At 40.0% G+C, this 23,153-nt stretch overlaps 2 protein-coding genes across 5 annotated transcripts; both read left to right on the forward strand.

Moving 5' to 3' along the window:
- Positions 1 to 37: 37 nt before the first annotated feature.
- Positions 38 to 17,581, forward strand: LOC139328815 (natural resistance-associated macrophage protein 2-like). 4 transcript variants are annotated; one of them, XM_070958839.1, is made up of 17 exons: positions 38 to 217; positions 4,485 to 4,569; positions 6,285 to 6,421; positions 6,581 to 6,700; positions 7,137 to 7,256; positions 7,403 to 7,509; positions 7,623 to 7,693; positions 7,775 to 7,842; positions 7,953 to 8,108; positions 8,356 to 8,514; positions 8,661 to 8,747; positions 9,018 to 9,137; positions 9,231 to 9,380; positions 9,531 to 9,604; positions 10,141 to 10,294; positions 10,644 to 10,697; positions 14,751 to 17,581. In XM_070958839.1, exons 2-17 carry the CDS (start codon positions 4,536 to 4,538, stop codon positions 14,826 to 14,828), a joined length of 1,689 nt encoding a protein of 562 aa, XP_070814940.1. In that variant the 5' UTR covers positions 38 to 217; positions 4,485 to 4,535; the 3' UTR covers positions 14,829 to 17,581. The 4 variants fall into 4 exon arrangements, with proteins under 4 accessions (XP_070814940.1, XP_070814942.1, XP_070814941.1 ...); XM_070958841.1 differs by lacking the exon at positions 14,751 to 17,581 and having other exon boundaries at positions 10,644 to 13,789; XM_070958840.1 differs by lacking the exons at positions 38 to 217; positions 4,485 to 4,569 and adding an exon at positions 5,098 to 5,214 and having other exon boundaries at positions 14,751 to 14,853.
- Positions 17,582 to 18,240: 659 nt separating this feature from the next.
- On the forward strand, positions 18,241 to 22,490 carry cnpy2 (canopy FGF signaling regulator 2). Its single transcript, XM_070958926.1, has 6 exons — positions 18,241 to 18,321; positions 18,515 to 18,621; positions 18,705 to 18,820; positions 19,200 to 19,397; positions 20,347 to 20,443; positions 20,560 to 22,490. Exons 2-6 carry the CDS (start codon positions 18,522 to 18,524, stop codon positions 20,601 to 20,603), a joined length of 555 nt encoding a protein of 184 aa, XP_070815027.1. The 5' UTR covers positions 18,241 to 18,321; positions 18,515 to 18,521; the 3' UTR covers positions 20,604 to 22,490.
- Positions 22,491 to 23,153: the final 663 nt, after the last annotated feature.

A 23,153-nucleotide genomic window follows, 5' to 3' on the forward strand; every position in this document is an offset into this window, starting at 1 on the left:
ATTCACCTTTTAACCAATCAGAGCCGTTCAAGGTGTTGCACATGCGCATTGAGTATTGAACTTACGGTTGACATGGGAAGGTACGACTTTGCCGGAATTTAGCTTGATAACACGACACTTAGCTACCCTCAGATTTAGACAAATGGTGGCCGTTTAAAAGCTGTTTTAATCGTCAAAACGAAATCTGTCACTTTACCTTCGCGTAAGGTTTTACCAGGTAAGGTCGTTTTCATACTTTTAACAGGGTAACGGGAGCACATCCAACCAGACAGCTAGCACATCATGGGAACTTGTTAGCTTGATCGCACAGTAACAGTGCACTGACAGTGTCCCTGTCAGCGTACCAGGGCTTGTTTTATCGGATTTGTTGGAGAGTTGTGAAGCCAATGGTCGAGGTTGCTCTTGCTGACATATCTACAGGGTGAATTCACGAACAAGCTTGGTTAATTTCTTTGCTAGTTGGTTCAACTGCAGTCACATCACCGTGTATTGTTAGCAGGACGAGAGGTCAAGTGTTTTAGGTAATGGTTAGCTCCTTACTGCTACTCACTACTTAGCACTGGAAGTTTGTAAAAGCAATCGACGCTATTTCAGCATCACAAGGGCAACGAATACTAAGGTTTGACTGCCTGAAGTTTGACGCCGCTGTGTTGTACTTCAAGGCAAAATCCTGCCTGTAACAGAAAGTACTCTGATCCCACTACAGCTAATTGTGAACTGTAAAATGTACGTGTTGATTCACGCGTCACAGCTGGAGATCAGTGGATCATCTGGGATGATGAAGTCAGCAGGTGACTCCTCATGGATTTGACTAATAATAACATTAAAATTTGCCATATAAAACGGAGTTGTACGGTATCACAGGAATAATATGTTAGTTCTATTTCAGGGTAAAATATTTTTTTTACAGATTAGCAGCCAGTTTTTACACTTCTGCCCATGCCTTTCGTGTCATTTACTGGACCTTGAGCAATTACATTGAGCTGCTATGGTATGGTAATGTTCTTCCATGGCCCGTGGTGAGTGTGTCTCAGAAGAAGTAGTAGCATAACGGTTTCTGGCACTACTTGCAGTGTGCTTGGCAAAGGGAAAGCCTTCGCCTTGTTTTTTATACGAATGCTACTGCAAGTGTTGCTGGAGTTTGGACCCTATAAGATTGCTTCCCTTACTTCACCCACCTTCCTGACATGTATTCACCACCTGCAGGACGTAACACACACACAATGAGTGTGATGGTAAACATATATCATTCTTTGCTACAAAATGTTGTGCAATTTATTTACATTCGGGATTGAATTTCAGTGTAGCATTTATAGCCATTCTCTCCTTACGCATCATTCAATGTTAACTTTCTTATGGCCACTTCTAATCACAAGTGTGATTGATACATGCAACCCAAAATACATATTGGATTTTATTTGTACATAATCTTATATTATTGGTTGGATCTTTGAAAACAATCACTGAAGTAAAGCTGGGGAAGTCTGTGGCTGTATGTGAACACAGGCAGCCATTAATGGTTTCAATGGTAATAATGTATGTGAGTTGTGTTCCTCATGGACCAGTTCTTGAATATTTGATTTCCTGGTTCCACAGACTCCTCGTCTAACCTTCATAGCAGCTGAATGTCCACTGTGTGTAACAGAACTGGGCTGCTGCTGGTGTTAGTGTTGGGTGTGAGTCCTCATTTGAAAATAGGATTTGCACTGCTAGTTTTTCCTCATGTGTCATTAGAAATTGTTGCTGCTTCATTATTAATTCAGGAAGAGGTTTGAGATTTTGATAGAGAATCATTTCTCTATGATGTTTACTTCAGCATTACTGTGTTGACATTTTTTTTCATGGTGAATAAAACCTGCAGGGGTCATAATTTGAGGGGCGTAACATCAGGGATCATTTGTCAGTTTGGGAGTTGTTGTAGATTTAGTGATTATAACAGCTGCTGTGTGCAGATTAGGCCTCCATGGTGTTCGTTGAAGCCTAAGGCTTTTGGGGAAGTCAGATGGATGGATGACTTAGTGGTGTCGTTTTTTTTTTATTATTATTATTTAGATGTACAAGCTTGGCTAGTCCAACTTTAGAATATTTGGTAACGTTAGAATGAATCATGTAGTTGATGATGTTGAACGTCATCATGTTATTGACTAATATATTACATGGTTTCAGTTTGACTAAATTCTTAGTACCAGGGGAACATTTACTGAGTTTAAATCTCTTTTATCAGCACATTCACGTGGTTGCCTATGGAGTCTGACAAGATCAGTGCTGACACATTAAAAGACAGTTATACAATCCAGGACTGGAGTCCAGGTCACACCAGGACCAGTACAAAACATACTAACATGTCAGATGTAGCGCAGATAAGAATGATAGTAGACTAAACATGGACAATGCCAAAGAATTGCTCCTCTGTTGATACATTAGTATTTGGTGTTAACACTAGCGTAGTGGTTTGGGAATGAGGGGAGGTGTGATGGTCCAGTGTCACACCTGGCACAACCTGGGAACATCTCAAGACACTGGCAGAAAGTGACAAAGGTGTGTGACAGAAACTTTACGTTGATCAAAAGCAGGACAGGAGAGACTTTAAATATTGCTGTGTGACTGGTTTTATCTGAAAAAGGAAAGTATCCACTTCACCTGGAAGAAAGGCAGTGAACAGAAAAGCAAATAGCTGCACATTAAAATCTCTCTGCAGTCTTAATCAACAGATCTTCACCAGGCAAACACACTCTGAGACATGTGGGAGACTTGACTAATGATCAGTCAAACAGCCAAAATGATGTTATGATTCTTTCATGCCTGGTTAGTGAGGTTATACAAGGGGAAAGTGAACCTGTGGTCCACTGTCCTCGCTGGGAAAGACGAGGTACTTCTTGATGTTGAACGCTGAAACAAGGCTGACTGAGTAAACTGTTAGAAATAGATAGGACCGGGTATGTTTACAAGGGCTCAGGCAGTCATTCAGTCTTTGGTGTTGTGTGAGAGCACATGCTCCTCAGATTTTGGACAGTTGCATGGACTTGATTGAGTCTGGGGAAAAATGTCTTGAGCAAACTGCTCCACCTGCAGCGCCCTCCATCATCATGTGTGCCTGCAAATATGTCAGTGGTATTATGGTGTCATGCTGTAGGATGCATTTTTATTAGTTAAGGATCATAGCTGATTTGTTATATATAATATCCTTATGAGCTACGATAAGTGTACACAGCAAAACAACATTTGGTGGCAGCAGAAATCATGTGAAGCCTCATTTTGAGTTTCTTGTTGTGTGTTCAGAAACAGACTGTGACTGCTGGCTGTGGCCACATGAGAACACATGACAAAAAACTGACGCGTCCTGTGGTTAAGAAACCAGATCACTGCCAGGCCAGTGCTCAGGTCCAGCCCTCAGGAAAATTTCCGTTTTTTTGATGATAAACAATTTCCCATTTTGATTTTTCTCTGGTAAGATTTAATATTTAGCAAGCTGCTTCCAACTCTGCAGCTCGTTAACATAAGTGTTCTAGCGAAAACAAATAACACTCACACTGACATGAAACCAAAATGTTTCTGGCTAAAACCCAAGAAAAGGAGCACAGATGGTTTCAAGAGATGTGGACAATTGATTGATGTTTGTGTAGTGTAATGCCCGTGTGTCATCTCATCTCAGTGCGAATTACTCCATTCACCATCGAGGAGGAGAGAAAGATGAGATGCTCAGTTTCAGACTTAAATACATTTATGTATTGTTGAAAAAAACAAAACCCTTCCCCCAGGAGAGAGCACAAACTACCTTATTTTGATAGTACTTTGAGTCATTTTCCAAAGCTGTTAACTTCCTTTTGCGTGGAAAGGTTTGATTCATGTTAACGTGATATTTTCAGATGATTTGTGGTCATAATACAAGAAATAAGTAACATTTTTTTAGGTCACTATCTGAGCTCAGAGCACATGTTCACCTGGAGGAAGTGGCTCTCTGATGGAAGTCTTGACTGCTGGGAAAGCTGCCCCGTCTGCTGCCTCAGCTCACCTTTTGCCTCATTTAATCCCAGAGTCATGTGCTTTCAGAGGAGCTAGACTCTCTGTGTCAGAGAACAGGCTCTTATAGCAGGCAGCGCTGAGATTTAGTATTTTTTTCGGGTGGTACATTGAGAAGTACCAGCTTTACAGAGATGAAGTGTTAGGGGAAGGAAGCGTATGCTGGAAGTGAAACTTTGGCTCCAGTGGTCAAATCAAGGTTCCCTGTCAAACGTTCTCATTAATAATGTAACCTTTCACATGCTGTTAATGCTGCTTAGTCATTTTTATGACTTGTGACTTTTAATGTTGATGTCTCATGTTGAGGTTGTTTGTACTGACTGTGAAAAAGACTGAAGTTAGCTTCTTTGGCAGTTCAACAAAGGAGCAGAAAACTAATCATGAGCTCAAACTTAGCATGATAATGACTGTTTTAGCCGCAGCCATCACGTCCCTGTTATCTAACTGTTGTTGTCTTATTCCAGGGAGGCTGATATTCATCCCTCAAGTTCCCAGGGATCCCTCAGCTTGCCCTGATGAAAGCCGAGCAGGACGGAGACCTCCTCGAAGGTAGCTGCTTAAGACAACAGAAACATGACCGTCACATTTCAGGCACACCTGCCACGATCTCCAAAGTTAAACACTGTGGACATTTTATGAAGGCTGCGATACATATACTGTGTCAGTGAGCATGCTGACAGAGCAACTTAAAACAAGATTTTACTCAAGTACATTTTGTTTTCCATGCACGTAACCGCAGCACCGTGGTTTGACTTTCGACTAGTCTGACAACATCTTTCCAAAAAGGAAGATTAATTTTCTGAAAAATGTTTGGTTTAGAATTATTTAAGTATCTGAATGTTGTTAAATATCTCACTGCCTCTGTTGTGAACTTTACTGTGGTTGTATGATGCTGTGTGATTGGATGAAGGGCAAAGGGCAGGTCACTCTCCATATAATTTGTGCTTGGCGTTGGCTTTATTGACAAGCACAAGTGTGCTGTGGCGTGTGTTCTTTACTTCTCTCTCTTGGCGGGACATTTTTAGAGACATGATGTCAGATTGTCGTTGTGACATCTAGCAACAAAAAAAAAAAAAAAGGGGGCAGATAAAGGCTGAGTCATATAAACGCAGAGTCCTTGTTAGGAAACAGTGGACTTTAGGACCAGCAGTGAGTTGGAGATGAAGGGAGGAAAGAGAGAAACGTCCAAACTCAGTGAGTAGTGCGCATTGTTTACTGGTATACTTTTTGTTTATATTCGCTGGTTTGTGAAATATAATCCTTTTTCTTTCTTTGTGTTTTCATAAAACATGTTTGATTTGAAGAATGATGCCATAATTACAAGTTATAACTGGGGGACTAAATACTCTATGTGTCATTTAAAGTCTTAAACTAAATCACTTATGTAGCAGTTGTGAAAGGTTCAGTTTTTCGCTTGTAGGCAGGGAGGGTTTTTTTTTTTTTTTAACAATGGTTGCTTCTGATCTTTGAACTGGCACAAATCTTTTAAGTGTATGCAGTTTCTTTAATTAAGCTCCTGTACCCCAGAGACGTCTTAGGTAGTCCTGACTTAAACATTTTCCTCAGCAAAGAGTGAATAAAGCTGTGATTTGTCCTCCATGAAGTTATTTCAGAAATGTCTGGTTAGGTTTATTTTAGGCTGGCAGCACTTGTGTGTGCCTGCTGTATCGCTGCTCAAACATGAAACCACACTGGTCTCTCTTTAGAAGGAATTTATAGAAAAAAAATCCAGTTTAGCCACATTCATTTTGTTTCTAAAGTAAATTTTAAAGATGCTGTAGAATAATTTTAAAAGCCCAAACGAGTCTGTACCTTGTTGGATTTAGCTCCGAAGCGGAGGGTTTGCTTATTGCTTATTGACAGTTAGTCTTTATTTTCATGAGATCAACATGTTTTATGGGGCAGATTATGCCTCTACGACTACCTCAGGTTCTCTCATCAAGTGTCAGTACATCTCAGCAGCCATAACACAATCACTTTAATCATGTTGCATGGCCGACCGCACTCTGTTGTCATGATAACACCACATCCCCAAATCTCAGCAATCAAACCAGTGAGTGAAAGGTGATCATGACCAATCAGAACGCTGTTCAGACGATGAGGTTAGTTAAAAAAAAAAAAAATCAGTAATGGCACGTGAGGTGCCCAACTGAAAGCACAGAGTCATGTTAGCTGCTGATAAGTTCCTCTTTGTCTGTGTTTGTTAGTCTGACTCTCATCACTAATCAGAGTCCCTCTGGTTTTCCTCTCTGTGCTTTTGTTAGAGGACTCCCCTCAGGAGAATGGAGTCCAGACGAACCAGTACAGCTCCATCTCTCCTCCTGCATCACCTGTGGCCCAGGATGAACCCTTCTCTACGTACTTTGAAGAGAAGGTGGCCATTCCAGAGAGTGTCAACCAGGTACGCACCAGGTCTCGTGATGAATAAGCAGCAAAACTGGAGTTTGACATTTTGGCTCAGATGTAATCATGGAATCATTTTATTGGCAGGGAAACGATTTTATATTAATCAAACTACAGCATCAGCAATAATGATAAATTCTGCTGTCCTTCTTTTCAGGTATTCAGTTTCCGTAAGCTCTGGGCCTTCACTGGACCAGGGTTTTTGATGAGCATAGCTTATTTGGATCCAGGAAACATCGAGTCTGACCTGCAGTCTGGGGCTAAAGCTGGCTTTAAGGTGATTAATAAGAACATGTTAAATTAGTTGGTTTGTTCGGCCGTGGCCTGGCACTTGGCTGGTATCTGTTTTGGCTTTTTCTGGTAGTTCACTCCTCATTTGAGGAAGTGATTCCACTGGTTTTTGTTGTTTTCTTCACTCAGATATCTCCCCCCTTTTTCCTAAACATGCCATTATTTTCATTTGAAGGCAAAACAGCCTTGCCTCTGGTCTGTCTTTTGCTCTGTGCAGCTTGTTCTGCTTGTGGTAGTGAGACACAATGAGTTGTGTCATCTGCTGCATCATAGGTGCAGTAGGTTATGCTTATCTCCATCGGAATTATTTTCATTGTATTGTATTATTGGATTAGCATTATTTTCAGTTGGTGGTCTGCCCCAGTAAAACTCCCACGTTGGAAGCAGCAGCAGCTTTAGCTGACTTTGTCTTTCTTTCTCAGCTCCTATGGGTGCTCCTCGGAGCCACCATCATCGGGCTGCTGCTGCAGAGGTTAGCTGCACGCCTCGGGGTCGTCACAGGGATGCACCTGGCTGAAGTCTGCAACCGCCATTATCCCACAGTGAGCATTCCCAGCTCTCATTACACATCTCAACTTCCCTTTTCTTGTTGCACATGAACTTTTTTTTATTCACAGTGAAGTTTCTAAAGAGATGAATAAACTCTGCTTCACTCTCTGATTATGTGTTAAATTTCGTTCCCTTTCAGGTTCCTCGGATCATCCTTTGGCTGATGGTGGAACTGGCAATTATTGGCTCAGACATGCAGGAGGTCATTGGCTGTGCCATAGCTCTCAACCTTCTCTCTGTGGGCAGGTATGGTCTTTAATGCTTGTCTGTGAACAGTTACTGCAAACAGAGTGTATTTCTATAATGGTGAGAAGTTATTGACAAACAAAAATACACATTTTCTTGTTTTTCTCCTGTAGGATTCCACTGTGGGCAGGAGTCCTCATCACCATCACAGACACATTTGTGTTCCTCTTTCTGGATAAATACGGTATGCATACACCATCACTTATCAGTCAGCGTCTAAGAAGCTGTGCTTCCCTCTGTTGATGCAGTTTGTGTCTCCATGCAGGCCTGAGGAAACTTGAAGCTTTCTTTGGCTTTCTCATCACCGTGATGGCTCTCAGCTTTGGCTATGAGGTAAAAGTCTCTTTCGATTTCCAATATAATTTGAGTGTTTTTGCTTTTGCCAGTTCAGTTTGATGTTCATGGCACCAGGACGTGTTTGACCCTGTGTTGCATCTCTGTAGTATGTGCTGGTAAAACCAGACCAAGGGGAACTGCTGAAGGGGATGTTCTTGCCTTACTGTGCCGGCTGTGGGCCGGTGCAGCTGGAGCAGGCAGTGGGAATCGTAGGCGCCGTCATCATGCCCCACAACATCTACTTGCACTCAGCGCTGGTCAAGGTTAGAGGCATGTCTGTTGTCACACGTGAATGGGCAAGAATAAAAAGTAAAGAATCAAAATGTTGGAATGAGAGTTTCCTAGTATTTTTTTATCTAGAATAATGTGAATTTTTCTTGCTCCGAGTTAAATGGCCTCATTCAGAGATTATAGCATACATTCAGCAGTATTAAGGCCATTTTAGAATATTGCTAAAGCTGCTCTTGGGTTTTTGTTGAGTGTAATTCTGTTTATTTCCTCATGTTCCAGTCTCGTGATGTCGATCGCAGAAATAAGAAGGAAGTGAAGGAAGCCAACAAGTACTTCTTCATCGAGTCAACTATCGCTCTCTTCATCTCCTTCCTCATCAACGTCTTTGTCGTCGCGGTCTTTGCTGAGGCCTTCTACAACAAAACCAATATGGAAGTGGTGGGTATTACAATATTACAGTGATAGTCCATTCTGTTTACTGTGTACTGCTGATGTTTGTGTGGTTCATATTAAAACACAGTGGAATAATAACAGTCTCCAGAGCCTCGAGCTGTGGCTCATCATGTGTTTGTCTCTGGTTGCAGAATGCATTGTGCAATGCATCTGGCAGCCCTCACACAAATCTCTTCCCTGTAAACAACAGCACACTGGAGGTGGACATCTACAAAGGGGTACGTCCGTTCATCATTACAACAACAATAAATCCTCACCGTGGAATTGTTCTTCAGATGGACTCTCACTACCACAAAATATAAATGAACAAAACTTAAATTTAAACTTATGTTCAGCATTTTTATTCTAAACATCTCTCTTTCCTCCACTACCTTTTGTTAATAAAGAATTATCACAAGCTCTGCATTATTCAGTAACTATCTCTGTGTATCTTTGAAGGGGGGATGCAGGATAATTTGTTTCTCTCGGGGTATCTCTGTTTTTTTCAGGGAGTGGTCCTGGGCTGTTTCTTTGGCCCTGCAGCCCTCTACATCTGGGCAATAGGGATCCTGGCAGCTGGACAAAGTTCCACCATGACAGGCACTTACTCTGGGCAGTTTGTAATGGAGGTAAGAATGCCCATTGGTTATATGCCTGGACATGGGTGAGCACAAGCAAAGCTAGGTGTGTGTGCTCATGTTTTTACTTTCCTGTTTGCTCAGGGTTTCCTGAACCTACGGTGGTCCCGATTTGCACGGGTGCTGCTGACCCGCTCCATTGCCATCACACCTACTCTGCTGGTAGCCATTTTCCAGGATGTTCAGCATCTGACGGGGATGAATGACTTCCTCAACGTGCTTCAAAGCATGCAGGTCAGGACGAATCATTCTGTCCAAAAAATCTTTTCGCCCTCTCGCACAGTCTGCAGTCCAGTTTTTTATACTGAACCCTTTTATTCTTCCTGTTTTGTTGTATATGATCCAGTGAGATATTCAGTGTGGCTGCCCCTTTCTGTTCAACAGCTTCCATTTGCTTTGATCCCAATTCTGACCTTCACCAGCCTGACGTCCATAATGAACGACTTTGCGAACAAATTGTGAGTGAACTTTGTAATTTTTTAAATCAATAATATCACAATGACTGCCTTTGTTGTGCCTCTGGGACACATAGTGTGTTCATTAGTTTCATTTCACGAACTTTGAGCATTATACTGTCTATTCATAATCACCAGTGAGGCATTTAGCCCTGTTGGTCATTTAATACTTTCACAGTATTTATACAGCACCTAAATGTGCTTTATAATCCAAAAAGATATCGATGTCACATGTGGGACCTTCAGAACTGAGGAAGGTTTTGGTGTGACTGTCGATTGGTGAATTTGTTGTGATAGAGGTCTGTGTTAAGTTACTCATTAACAAATCAATGTTTACTGGTCATCGGAGTGACTGTTAACGGTTAACGGAACGTTCCTCCTTTTTCTGACATAATAGATTCTTAAAAGACAAGACAGAGTTACATAAACTTGGAATTTACTCAGCAGTGTGACGATTAGAGGGAAGTATTTCCAGAAACTGTTCACATTAGGAAAAAACAGCATTTCTCAATGGTCTAATAAACCGCCTATCTCTTCAGGGTGTGGAAGATTTCCGGAGGCATCGTCATCCTGGTGGTTTGTGCAATCAACATGTACTTTGTCGTGGTTTACGTCACGTCGCTGAACAGCGTGCTGCTCTACGTTCTCTCTGCTCTGCTCTCCGTGGCCTATCTGTGCTTTGTAGGCTACCTGGTGAGTTAGATTACTGCAACATTACATTCACTACGTTCACACTTTTTGGCTTGAGTACAGGCACCTTTCTTAATACAGACAATGATTCAGTGACGAAGTTAGTTAGATTCATAACTTATTGTCTCCATCTGTCTATGGATGAATTGGTTTCAATGTTGGAGTAAACTTGGGAGTCAGCCAAGTAGGGTATCATATAGGATTAGCCTTGGTAGGGGTGCCCCTATAGTTCAGCTGGTAGGGTGTGTGTCCCATGCATTGAGGCTGTGGGTCCTGAAAAGAAAAGAGAAAAGAGTCTTATATTCCATGCATGAAGCGTCTTGACCTCTGTCTCGCCTCTTGTTGTCTGCAGGCATGGCACTGTTTGGTTGCCTTGGGGGTTTCCTGTCTGGACTTTGGCAGCAGGGTAAGCAATCGACCTGCTGTGTTCCTAGAGCAGCAGTCTGAGTACGACTCCTAGAGCTGAACAGGACAGTAACCACCAGCATTCCTCTTTCCTCTTGGAGACACTGAGCCTTGTACACAACCAGGACTTTTATAGACCGTGTAGGATCTTCTGCTCATGTCACATGTTTATTTTATGTTGGGCTGGGTCTCAGAATTTTGTGCTTTTTGGTATCCAATGAACCAAATGAAGACTACACCAGTACAGAAAACTCAATTGATGTTGTTGAATCAGAAATTGTTACAGTCCTCAAAGGTAACTGTGTCACATTCTTTGTAAATAGACATTTGAGACGTGACTAGTTTATACAACTCTATTGATGACTATCCCAAGTATCTGTACATCAAAGTAAGAGCCGCTGTTTTTACAAAATGTTATCTAAACTTCAATGAAATAGCAGCTCAGCTTGTATTTTTGTGGTTTTACTACTACTAAACTACAGTAGTAGCCACGATGTTTGGAGCCACACTGCTGCAAATTCATGAAACGAGCTTTACCTTTTGTTTTATTCAGGTTTGAATAACGTCAAAATTACAGCCAAAATTTAAATAAGACTCATGAAACTATTGTTTTTTATTAAAAAATACTGATCACACAAATGCAACAGAACACACATTGTATGAAAGATGCCAAGTTTGCAGTACAACAGTTATTGTGTGCTGTTGAGGTTAGACTGTTATATGTTCACAAAAAGCAAACCAGCATCATCTTGGTGAGGTTAGTTCTTTCCTCTACTTATTTGTCCTGTTTTTTTTTTTTCCGTTGAGTAATGCCTGATTAAACTGTCTACCTAAAGTAGGTTGTGATTAGCTCCCATGCTCCCTCAGACATACACTAAAGCTCTGCTCTCTGTGAGCCCTCTTACCTGGATAACGTCAGCCGCCCACTGTCCTGCTGCTCATTCAGTCATGATTTCCACTCAGTCTACCTCAACATCCTCTATTGTCTCATCTCAGTTTACTGTCTCTGCAGCAGTTTGATTCACTGGATTTTTGCATCTAAAATTACGATTTTTGGGAAACTGTAATAATGACATAATCCACAAGAAAGTTATCTTAATCCTGTTGTGTGTACCAAAAACCACCAAATGATATCCAGCCCTAACTGTGTGAAAAAGCGTTTGGGTACGGGGTTTTACATGTCAAAGAAGCTGAAGTGGTAAGTTTCAGTATAACGCACAAATGATGCTTCGACTTTGTGTGTCATTTCTCTTTGCTCTGCACAAGTCCAGATCGGACATCTGCTCAACAAAACCAAGTCTGTCAACAAAGGAGGGTTTTTTTGTTTTGTTTTGTTTTGTTTTTTAAAAGAATGCCATCTTTAATATTTTACTCGTGATGTGTGCGTGCAGCCTGATCCAGACGGCTCCTTTCAAACAAGTGAGGCTTTAAATGACTGCAGCTTCATCCTCAGAGCCTCTTTTAGTGCCTAAATAATCAGTTCGGGTTTATGGACATACTAAAGCATGAAAAGAAGATACGTTTGTAGCACTGTGCAGGAGTTGTTTCATTCCTCCTTGGCTGTGAGAGTTTAGATTAAAGAATAATCTGTAGAAATATAGATTTTTTTTTAGCTTTTGTTTCGTGATACAAGGATTTACCTCTATTCCACATTTTTGTTCAGCAATGCCTGTGGGTAAAAGCTTCAGGAGATAGGGATGATTAATGTATTGCAGTAAAAATATCTGGCATTACAGAGTTACTACAATACATGTAGCTGTCATTTCTGAAAGAATACTGCTATGCAGAGAAGGAGGAAATGAGCTGCTTAAGTGGCATCTTAAAAATAATGGTATAATCATAAGTGTAATTATCATGACAAAGCTGTGTTTAAAGCAGAACTGGAGACGAAAACAAAACAAAAAAAAAAAACAAGGTCAAAACAAGTACAGAGGAAGTCGAGTTTATTTATAAAGCCCAAAATCATAAGTTTGTCTGAGCAGGCTTTACAGTCTGCAGTCTATTTTTAAACCCCCAAAAGCAGTCATTTTGTGAATTAAAGTCCAAGAATGCCGCAGCTCAGAATACAGTCCGGTCACGTTCAGTCGGAGGTGGAAGAAGTTTATGGTAGTTCTGGTACGGTGCATCTGTTAATTAAGCTACAGTGTGTCCACTGACTCATTTGCCATCACACATGTTGCGTTGTTCTCCCTCCCAACAGCATTGGCAGAAAACTGCTGTTAATATTTATTGCAGATTTTTAACACGAGCCCACTGGGCTGCAGACCTGCTTGTAGGTCAAAATAAAGATGAATACATAACCTGTTTTACTAAAGCGACAGACATATGTAATAAACTAGTACACAGAGGATTTAAACTTGTTTTCGGAAATATGCATTATTATTATTATTATTATTATGAGCCACGTGCCATCATTTCCTCTGTCAGCTGAGACTAAAGTCAGGGCCCACTCTGCCTTCACGCAGCCTTGTTTCAGTCCAACATGGCTAAACACAGGATAACATGAGCAGCTGCAGTTTGATGTGGACAACAGCACAACAGCTTTCCTCTGACTGACAGTGGAACTGACATGTCCAGAATCAGTCTGATTTTTCCAACTTGTAAATGAAATAAAGAATCAGTGAAGACAGATGTGCAAGTTTAGAATCAGACCGTGTTCACTGCACTAAAACTCCTAACTGAGCAATATCCAAGCAAGAAGTACGAATTAACCAGTAAGAGCTGTTCGTGATCACAGAGCAGATCTCAGGTTCTTTCAGAAGTTATCGTTGTCTTAAATGTTCACTTTATCGTGGTGGATCAGGTACTGTTGCAGTTGTTAAAAGCTCTCAAAGTTTCTCAAGGTTTTCATGTCAGGTTTCATCAGGTGATAGAAATGTAACTTGACGTTGTTCAGGCTACTGTGAGTTCATACAGTGTCATATGAATACCTCTTCTCATCTGAACTGTTACAGGGAAAACTTCAGTGTAGGAATGTGTACGCTGAGGTTTTCACTCACGTCTGCTCTTTGGGATTGAATGAATTAAGTGTCTGTGCTTGCTGCTGGATGAAGCGCACCATGTGTTCAAAATAAATGGGAAACAATGGCTATATGGACATTTGTTGGCGTCTTCTGTCGGAATCTCTAATGAAGGATTCATGAATTCTGTGTTTATAGATGTGAACGCAATGAAAACATAGCTTGAATATAAATTTGGAGTAAATTAAACCTCAAATCAACATCTAAGCATTATCTTACTCACATGGTCCTCACATGATTTTAACATTGTTAAAATACATGAATGATTCCAGCTTTGTGGCAATTTGGTGACAAGATGTCAGTGCAGTAATTAAAGGACTAATGATGATAACTTGCCTGACTGTACAGCCTCTTAATCACATAGTTTTCACTTGCTATACAGTATCATCAGTATAAACTGTGAAAGTGACCTGTGAGAATCGTGTAAAACATAAAAGATGTGTCAGACTTCCTCACACACTGTTTAAAATATGACTGCTTACACTCCGCTTTCCAAGGTTAAAGGGTCAAGGGATCAAATTTTATTTTTTCACATTTAATATAACAGGGTTGATAGATCATCACGGTAGGCGACAGAAATGCTCTTTTGCAGGACTTTCCAGGATTAAATGAGGAAAGTTGAGTTTGGAAAGTATCTCTTTGACCCAAGGTGAGCACCCTTAATTAACCTGTAACTATAGAACAAATTGAGAACTGGTGGGATCATATTTACCACTGAACAAAACAAAGAATTGATTGTGATGTTTTCCTCTTATCATTAAATATATGTTTTGTTAAGTCTAATTCTAAGTGACGATACAGTAAAGCAGAGTAGGGTCAGAGTTTATTCTTCATCATATAACTGTAAAAGATAGTTGACACCTGTTTTCTGTGAGAACGTAAGAAACAATACAAATAGTGTCAAAATCATATGCAAAATTCTTTTGTAATCCAGCCTGTCTTCATGAAGGATAAAATGACAGCATGCTGATTTGTGTGAAGAGTTCATCTTCTGTATACAACACTGATAAAACCTCCTGTTCTCTGTCTTTCAGACACAAATGGGACCGTCGCGGCACACAGACATTTACTTACTGAGCGACATGGACTCTGATACTCAAGCTGAACGATAGGAGGACGCTGTGAGTGGATGCTGGACTGTGGCGACGATGATGGGACTGAAGCATGGGACCACTGAAGCTCGGCCAGTATGTGTTCGTCTTCACCTCTCCGTGCCTGACACCTGTTTTAAGTGTCCTTACAATACACAGTGTAGTACAATCACAGATGTCTAATCCTGTTAGAATCAATGATGGATGTTTTCCGTCACATGTGTCTCAACAACCTCAGCGAAATAATATTTATGCAGATTAGGGCTGAAACAAACCGTTATCTTCATTATCAAACCTTTTCACAATTGATCTTTTAGTCTGTAAAATGTCAGAAATCTGTGAAAAATGCTTATTACAATTTCCCAGCGTGTCATCTTCAAATTGCTTCTTTTATCCGAGCAGCAGTCCAAAACCAAAAGACTCTTCGTTTACTATCATAAATAACAAAGACGAGCAGCAAGTCCTCACATCGAAGAAGCTGGAGACAGTGAGCGGAAATGAAACAATTAATCAATACCAGATAACGGTTAAATATCTGGGTTTCAAAAGGAGACATGTTCGAAAGAACGAGGCTCCTGTGACTGTTGGCTTCTCGACAAATCAGTCATCTAAAATCCACAACAACACCACAACTTCAGTTAAAGGCAAGACACTACTGTGAAGAAACGGTCATTGTCCATTCAGAAATGGTACAAAGATGAATTCACTGTCACATCATTGACACCGGAGTGATGAGTCCTGACACAGTCAACAGTTTTCAGCCAGTGTTGCACTAAAGATGCTGTGGACCTTCATAATGGCCACCAGGCTGTAAACTGTCTGATGTGATCACTGTATGATTAATTCATAAAAAGTCAAACACCAAAAACAGTTTTTTATTGTTTTGTGTTTTGCCTTTATTCAGTTTCATATTCAGATAAAATTTTATGGGATTTAAAACATTAGTCTAGAGCTCAATATTAGATTGCTAAATTGTTATATTTAATATATTGAATCTAAAATATATACCAGGTTTTTTATGTGTGATTTGTCACACCTTTTCCTCTGTTATATACTATATAGAAGAGAATGACAGTTTTATGTCATTTTATGTACAGTTATGCAGTCGATTTTACATTCTGCACATTTCTGTTCTTGGAGATAATGTCAGTACATCCTCAGTATTTCCAAGTCTTTTGAAGTCCAGTCATAAAAATGTCTGCTAATTGTAAATTATTAAATTAAAGCTGCCATGCGTTGGATGTGAAAATTCCTTATGTCAGTGATTTCCATGGTGGTACTTTCAGAAAGACAATGTGGTAGCAGACACAAAATTTAAGCTACATGATAACATGATGATGTAGATTTTTTTTTGTACAGCATACTTTTGCAGTAGAGGTTTAATATGAGGAGGATATTAATCAGTTCTTGCATATTGGAATAAAACAATATCTGCTGTTTTGTTTTTACTTATTTTTTTCTCCAGTAAATTTCCTCCTCAGTTAAACTTAGGTCAGATTTTATTTAGATTTGTTTATTTATGTGTAGTTTATGTTTCTATAAATGCTACTTTGTATGCTTGTATGCAGTTTATATATTACGTTGTTTTTATTTTGTTTAGCTTCAGCTAAGTTTATTGCAGCAGCTAGCTTGCACAGAGGTGCGATGTGTGCAAAACTGCACTCTGCCATAGTAAAATATAGCATCTAACATGTCAAATGAATGTGGAGGAAAAGGTTGGCATCTGCACTGTGGTGCAGTAAATGGTAGATATGAAAAGTCATGTCCTGGTACAAGCTCATTCTGGTAACTGGACTCCAAACATGAACAAGTTTGACTGTTTCAAATGTGGGAGACAAGGGTTAGCATAGCAACAGAGTGCTAATATGACAAATGCCTCTAACTGTGACAGGCTAATACTTATATGTCTTCTTATGCACTTCATTAACTTGATTAGTGCAGCACCTTTCAAATACAGAGAAGACAGAAAATGATGAATACTAACAGCAAACAACATGTTTAGAAGAAAGGTTGTGCACTGCTGGTCCACGCTGATAAATAAACCAAACCTCTTCCTTGACCAAATATTCAGCTGCACTGTTAACGTTAGAGTGCAGACGACCACAGTGCCTCCTCTGTTCACCACTGTGCCTAATCACTATTCAGTCAAAGAGGATTTCAAACCCACACAAGAAATATGTATATTGTTGTAGGCGGAACAACACAACTGTGGTACACTGAGATATATATGTGAGATATAGAGAGGCTGACAGCAGCTTTCAAATTTGTTTTCTTTTCGTTATTGTGTGCTACATTTGCCATCATACTGAAATATTATTCTTGTGTATGTTTGTTTTTTTACTCTGAGATGTGGAAAATTATTAACTTATGTGACAAATTCCAACTTTGATTTAAATTGAAATGTCTTGCCAAATAAAAAGAATATATATATATTTTTAGTAAAGGACCTGTTTTACTAATTCCACTCCTGCAAATAAAAACATTTTTTATTATTTTTTGGAGAAATGAACCATCACTTGATTACAAAAGAAATGGGCCAAGGTGTAATTGAAAGCATAAAAGTTGACATTTCCAGCTGTATAAGAAAAGGAATGCTAATGATTTTGGGTGAACATATCTCACTGCTGGACACATGCATTTGGCTGAAGACTGTAAGTCAAGCGTACATCTCCAGATGACCCCCTGCCTGTGTAAAAACATGGCAATGACCTCGGTTGAGTCAGATTTTTGTAATGATGTTATGTTATATTTTTGAATATTGTTTTTTCTTCTTGAATAAAAAAGTAAAACACTTTTGACTGCTGTGCCTTCAAAATCTGTATTGCTTAAAAATCTTTATTATTTTTTCTTTCGTTCAAAGACAAAGTCATCTCTGGGTTGTGTGTTGTACATCCTGTGTACTCAATGTAGAAAATATAGGCTGTGAAGACCGAACACCATGTCATTCTGTCTAACCTGTAATCCAGACACTGTTTTGTCTCTGAGGGATTAACACTGGGTCTTCTAAATATCAATTTTCTCAGCAGTGGTTACTAATTCTGGCGGCCTGCATTTAGTTTTACCAGATTTAGTAATAGGTTGCATTGGGTGTAACTAATAAAATTCATCCATTTCATTTAGCTGCTTCAGGTTCAGGGTCCTGCCATTGTGCATGCTGTCTTACTGACACACTGCCATGGCTTCCTGGGATGCTTCAATAGGGCCTAACATGTTCTTCTTAAATACGTTTCTGTCGACATATTGGATCCCCCCTCCCCTCATAACGTAGCGTACATTTATTTAAAAACGACAAAAGTCATTTCAATTCTAGTGAAGGGGTGCCTCTGCTTTACCTCGAGTTTGCCTTGGTAACGGCAAAGCTAACTCTAACCTTCCTGGCCACGCGAGGGCGCTGTCTCGAGCGTTCCTCCATCCTGTCCACAGCCCCGTTGGCTACGTCACCACATTTCACCGAATGCGATGGAACAGCGTGGAAAAGCGTGAAGGTGGAATCGAGTAGCACGGCCAGGAACTTGTAAGTTGAATGAAAAGTTTACAAAACGTGTGTTTTTGTGTGTGAATCGTTGTGTAGCTCATGGTAGTCGGGCAGAACGGTTATTGTCGCGAGCGGCGGCTGAGAAGTTACCGGCTTGCTTAGTATTGAGTCGCTACCGTTTCGTGTGCCGGTTGATGTGTCAGCCTGTGTTGTGGTGAAATCCGTGTTTCAGGTGTAAGATGAGGGAAGCGGTCCTCCTGCTCACATCGTGTGTGGTTCTCTGTCTCCTCCTGAGCTGCAGCCAGGCGGCCAGGCAGGGACAGGACGTGAGATGTGGAGGTATGTGTCTTTATCTCCGCTTCTCTGCTCAGTACGCAAACACTGAAAAATCCTGATGCCTGTGTCCGTTCTGCTCCCCGCAGCCTGCAGGGCTCTGGTAGATGAGATGGAGTGGGCCATCTCCCAGATAGACCCAAAGAAAATGATCCAGACAGGATCCTTCAGGATCAATCCGGACGGCAGCCAGTCCATCCGAGAGGTGAGGCTGCAGCAGCACAGCGACGTGGTAGTAGTCTGCGTCCAACCCACTGTGGAGGCTGCACCACTTCACTACAGCTACTGCACACGTGTTTTTAAAGCGGGGTCTGGCTCATCAATTATTGTGTTTGTCACTATACTATTAACTCAATTACCAACTAATTAGATTAGATTGGTACATCAACTGTTTTTGAGGCATGATAAAACGTTTAGGTGATTTTAAAGAAAAAATGTCAAACATTTTCTGAAATTTGATTGTTTACTACTTTTCCTTGTGTTATATGATGGTACACAGAAAATGTTTGAGTTTTGGACTGTTTTTTCAGATATCTCCCCGACTGTCCTCAAGACATTTGTTGTTTTTTTGATGATGCCACCAGGTACCTCTGGCTCGCTCAGAGGGAAACCTCCTCGACCTGATGGAGAGTGTGTGTGAGAGGATGGAGGACTACGGTGAGCGTACGGATTCTTCCACAAACAGGAAGTCCTACATTAGGGTAAAATCTCGGAGTGGTGAGGCCATGGACCTCTCAGAGGCCCGGCTGGATTCAAGAGTTACAGCCAGTTTAAAGTTTGCAGTGAGTACAGCAGCACACCTGCACAATCCAATAACTTACAATGCTTTTATTGTTGACGATAAGGCAGACAAATTGTCAGAAACCCAAATCTTGTGACATACTGTGAATTCAACGTTTGCTAATCCTTGCCCTCCTGAGCTGCTGTTGCTTCAGCGGTCAAGCTTTCCTCTCTGGCACTGCACATATGGAGTTAACAGTGATGACGTTGCCACATTTACCATCAAAATTCACAGTAATTCACAGTAAAAACACCATGTCCTCGAAGGAAGTAAACAAAGGCAGGCTTCTCATTTCCAGCTGACGACCATGGATTTTGAAGTCTGAAATGATGATTCTCACTAGTAGATTTTCTTAGCGTACTAGCTCATGTAAGATAATGCTAATGCTTAAAGGCTGTGAGTTAGCTGAGAGTTCAGTCTGCAGCTGACATTTCCATGGGACATTTTAAAACCAGACCCGTGTAAAAGGGTCTTAAATACGTGCTTGATGGCTGTGTACATGATATGATGCTGAAAGCTACATGGCCCAGACATACTATCAGCAACTTCACCACTTAATCCACGTAATTTATACAAGGCGCAGCATGGTTTGTGTATTTCCGTGTAGAGCTAGTTCACCCCATCGAAGGTATTAGAAATAAAATGTAAAAATAATGAAATAATATAGAAAACTAATGACATCCCCGCTGTCTTTGGATGTAACGCTTGGTTGCTACTGTATGTAGTGAGCTGATTAGCCAGACATGCATTTGCAGCTTATGTTAGAGCAGATGAAACAAAGTTTAATCCATTACTCACACGTCTGCTCTTGTGTTGTGGGCTTTTTTAAAGACTGCCAAACCTAGTTACAGTTACTAAGGTATAATCAGGAGAATTGTTGTTCAGAGGAGGGGTTTAGCAAAGGGTCACTTGTGCAGCTTGTAATAGTTTTTTTTGCCTTATTTCTCCAGTGTGAAACAATTGTTGAACAGCATGAAGATGAAGTCATTGAATTCTTCGCTCACGAGACTGAAAATGTCAAAGACAAGCTCTGCAGCAAGAGGACAGGTCTGTCTTTGACTTTTAACACCTGCCTAATTTTTTTTACACACATTTTTGTTATGTTGTTCCACTGCATCGACAGCATTTTAATTTGCTGCGTTCATGTCATTTGTGCTCCGCAGACCTCTGTGACCATGCTCTGAAAATGCCCCATGATGAACTTTGATATCATGTCCCCACGGCTGCCGTCTCTGCTCAGCTAGAAAGGAGACTATGGGTGCTGTAATGTTTTCACTTGTCGCTTATCACCAGTTTAGGCTATGGTAGTGGTGGAAGATGTATAGAGACTATTATGTAAAATATGAGAAAATCCACCTGGAAATAAATGTTATTCCTGTGATCTGTGACAATTTAAGGACCAGTTTGCCGTCTTTTACCACATCTCTTTGGACTATCTTGTCACTTGTTTTTATACTGTAAGTTATTATATTTTTCATGTTTGTTTCATGTGGAGGCTCTTGTCTTGCCTTCAGATTCTCCTCACCAGGTAACTGAAACTGTGAAACTGCAAAAATGGAGTTAGACTTCCCGGTAGATACAGGATTTCTTACAGGATTCATTGTGTATATACAGTAATCATATTAATTTAAGACAAGTACACAGAGATCAGGTTGAAAGTTGGTCAAGTGGTCCTTAAGTCCATATTCATGCACATTGGAAAAAGTCTCTCCCAAAGCTCGGTAGAAGTGATTACTATTAGTCTTTTTTACTCCTAGTGAATGGACATCCATGTGTCCTGCTCACCAATGAAAGTGCCATTTAAGACAAACTGCATTTTTAGATCTAGCTTCAGTAGAGAGTTTTTAATGCTCACCAATATTTTTCAAACTGTCCAAGATCACAGGAATAACTGATGTCATGTTAAGTGCTGTTCTTTTTTGGTTGAATATTCTTTTTGGGTAACAAAGTTGGTTTAAAGGTAGATGATAAAAATGATTTTATAAATGAGTGGATTCGGTTTCACTGATGTCCTCTTGACAAAGTGTGTAAGAACAAAGGTTTCTCATATAACATCTCTTCACAGATTGACTATCTTTCACCACCCACTTTGGTATTGTTACTGCTGATGTTAAATTTCTTACAGTTAAAGGGACAGTTACCCCCTCAAATCAAAGATAGATTTTTTTCCTCTTACCTGTAATGCTGCTTATCCATCTTGATTTTTTGAGAGCCATCTAGTTCCATTATATTGTAGAGAAGGCAGACATCTTTTCAGCTGATATCTCCAGAACCTGGCAACTCGCACCAAAACAGTCTAAATCGATAAAGAGCACTACAGGTAAATGTAACTTGGATTTTGGGGTGTACTGACCCTTTAAGAAAACTGTCCTGATTACAAATTTTCCACCAGAGAAACTGGCAACTGAAGATTCATTTGAAGTTTCAACAAAGTCAAAAAAGAAAATTTGAGGAAGGAAATCCTACGTTCTGAACAGCCTCAACCGCTGCTTTGTGTGACATTGTGATTTGACACTTAACACTCCACCTTCCAGTGGCCTATACATTTAAAAACACCTCCAAGGTTTAAATTTTGTTTGTTAATTTTCACACAATGGGACAGTAATATGTAAACTTTTGGAATCTGAAAAATATCTTTCTACCAAACAAGTATACAGGCATAAAACAAGAAATAGCTGCTCAGTTGCAGCTTCAGGAGCAGGCAAATGGCACATCCGCTTTCTTCACAGTCTTGTAAATCTGAACTCTAACCCCACTAGAGTGTGCTGTAGTCCACAATATGATAATTGCGTCCAGAATCATACTCGGTTGGAAAGTCCTCATGCAGTACTGTTGTTGAAGAAAGTTCAGGAAGTATGTGAGTACCATTAGTTTTTCACAAATGACCTTGCTGTCTCATGAACATTCTCCTGATATTTCCTTCTTACGTATATACATTTTGTATGTTTTCTGCATCTGTCTTGTCTTTAATCAATCGAAATATATTTGTACAACATGAACACAAGTTTACTTCAAGTTTCTAAACTTCAAGTCGTAGCCTCAGTCATATCCTTTCAATCATGGATTGATGTCACTAAAATATTTCATACAAGTGTATTCAGATTTTTCGTTTGCACTGATTTGATTACATTTTTTTGACTCCTTTCTGGTTGTACCACACAATCCAGAGTTTGTACAGTGGTCATGAAATTGTTACATTTTTAAATTTCCATTTTTCTGAGCATTTTAAGCAACTGATGACCACGTTGGCATAAATTTTGTGATTGAAAGTTCATTCTTGACCTTGGAAACAACAGCTAACCAAACATTCCCCTCAAGTTGAGATATCCTTAACAGACACAACATGAACTTGTTACAGCACTTTGTTCAATCACCCTCATCTTTTTTCACCATAAAATCACTCCAAACAATCTTTTATTACATCCACTTTCATAATTTAAAAGATACATATTACCATAAACACTCGAAAAACAGCAGAAAAGTATAAATTAAGATTTGGAGAAGAACTATGATAAGGTCCGCTGTACAAGAATAAATTAGTCAAATAAACAGACTTAGTTTGGATAATTTTAGATATCCCTAGTGTCAAATTTCTGTAACAACAGTAAATGCATCACAACTTAATCCATCAAAAATAAAAGCTCTAAGATCGCACTGAAACTAAAAAATACCACTTCAGTCTTTGAGAAAATAACAGCTACAAAATGATTTCCATTCATTATCAGACACAATTCAAATTTAGACAATACATATTGTA

The sequence above is a fragment of the Chaetodon trifascialis genome, chromosome 3 (assembly GCF_039877785.1).
Source record: "Chaetodon trifascialis isolate fChaTrf1 chromosome 3, fChaTrf1.hap1, whole genome shotgun sequence".
Classification (NCBI taxonomy): domain Eukaryota; kingdom Metazoa; phylum Chordata; class Actinopteri; order Chaetodontiformes; family Chaetodontidae; genus Chaetodon; species Chaetodon trifascialis.

Bases quoted from the DNA above. Each gene is read 5' to 3' on its own strand.
- LOC139328815 (XM_070958839.1), top strand. From the start codon at position 4,536: ATGAAAGCCGAGCAGGACGGAGACCTCCTCGAAG. The intron at 6,422-6,580 runs GTACGCACCAGG...CCTTCTTTTCAG, and splicing joins TTCCAGAGAGTGTCAACCAG to GTATTCAGTTTCCGTAAGCT. The intron at 9,605-10,140 runs GTGAGTGAACTT...CTATCTCTTCAG, and splicing joins AACGACTTTGCGAACAAATT to GGTGTGGAAGATTTCCGGAG.
- cnpy2 (XM_070958926.1), top strand. From the start codon at position 18,522: ATGAGGGAAGCGGTCCTCCTGCTCACATCGTGTGTGGTTCTCTGTCTC. The intron at 18,821-19,199 runs GTGAGGCTGCAG...TGATGCCACCAG, and splicing joins GCAGCCAGTCCATCCGAGAG to GTACCTCTGGCTCGCTCAGA. The intron at 20,444-20,559 runs GTCTGTCTTTGA...TGTGCTCCGCAG, and splicing joins GCTCTGCAGCAAGAGGACAG to ACCTCTGTGACCATGCTCTG.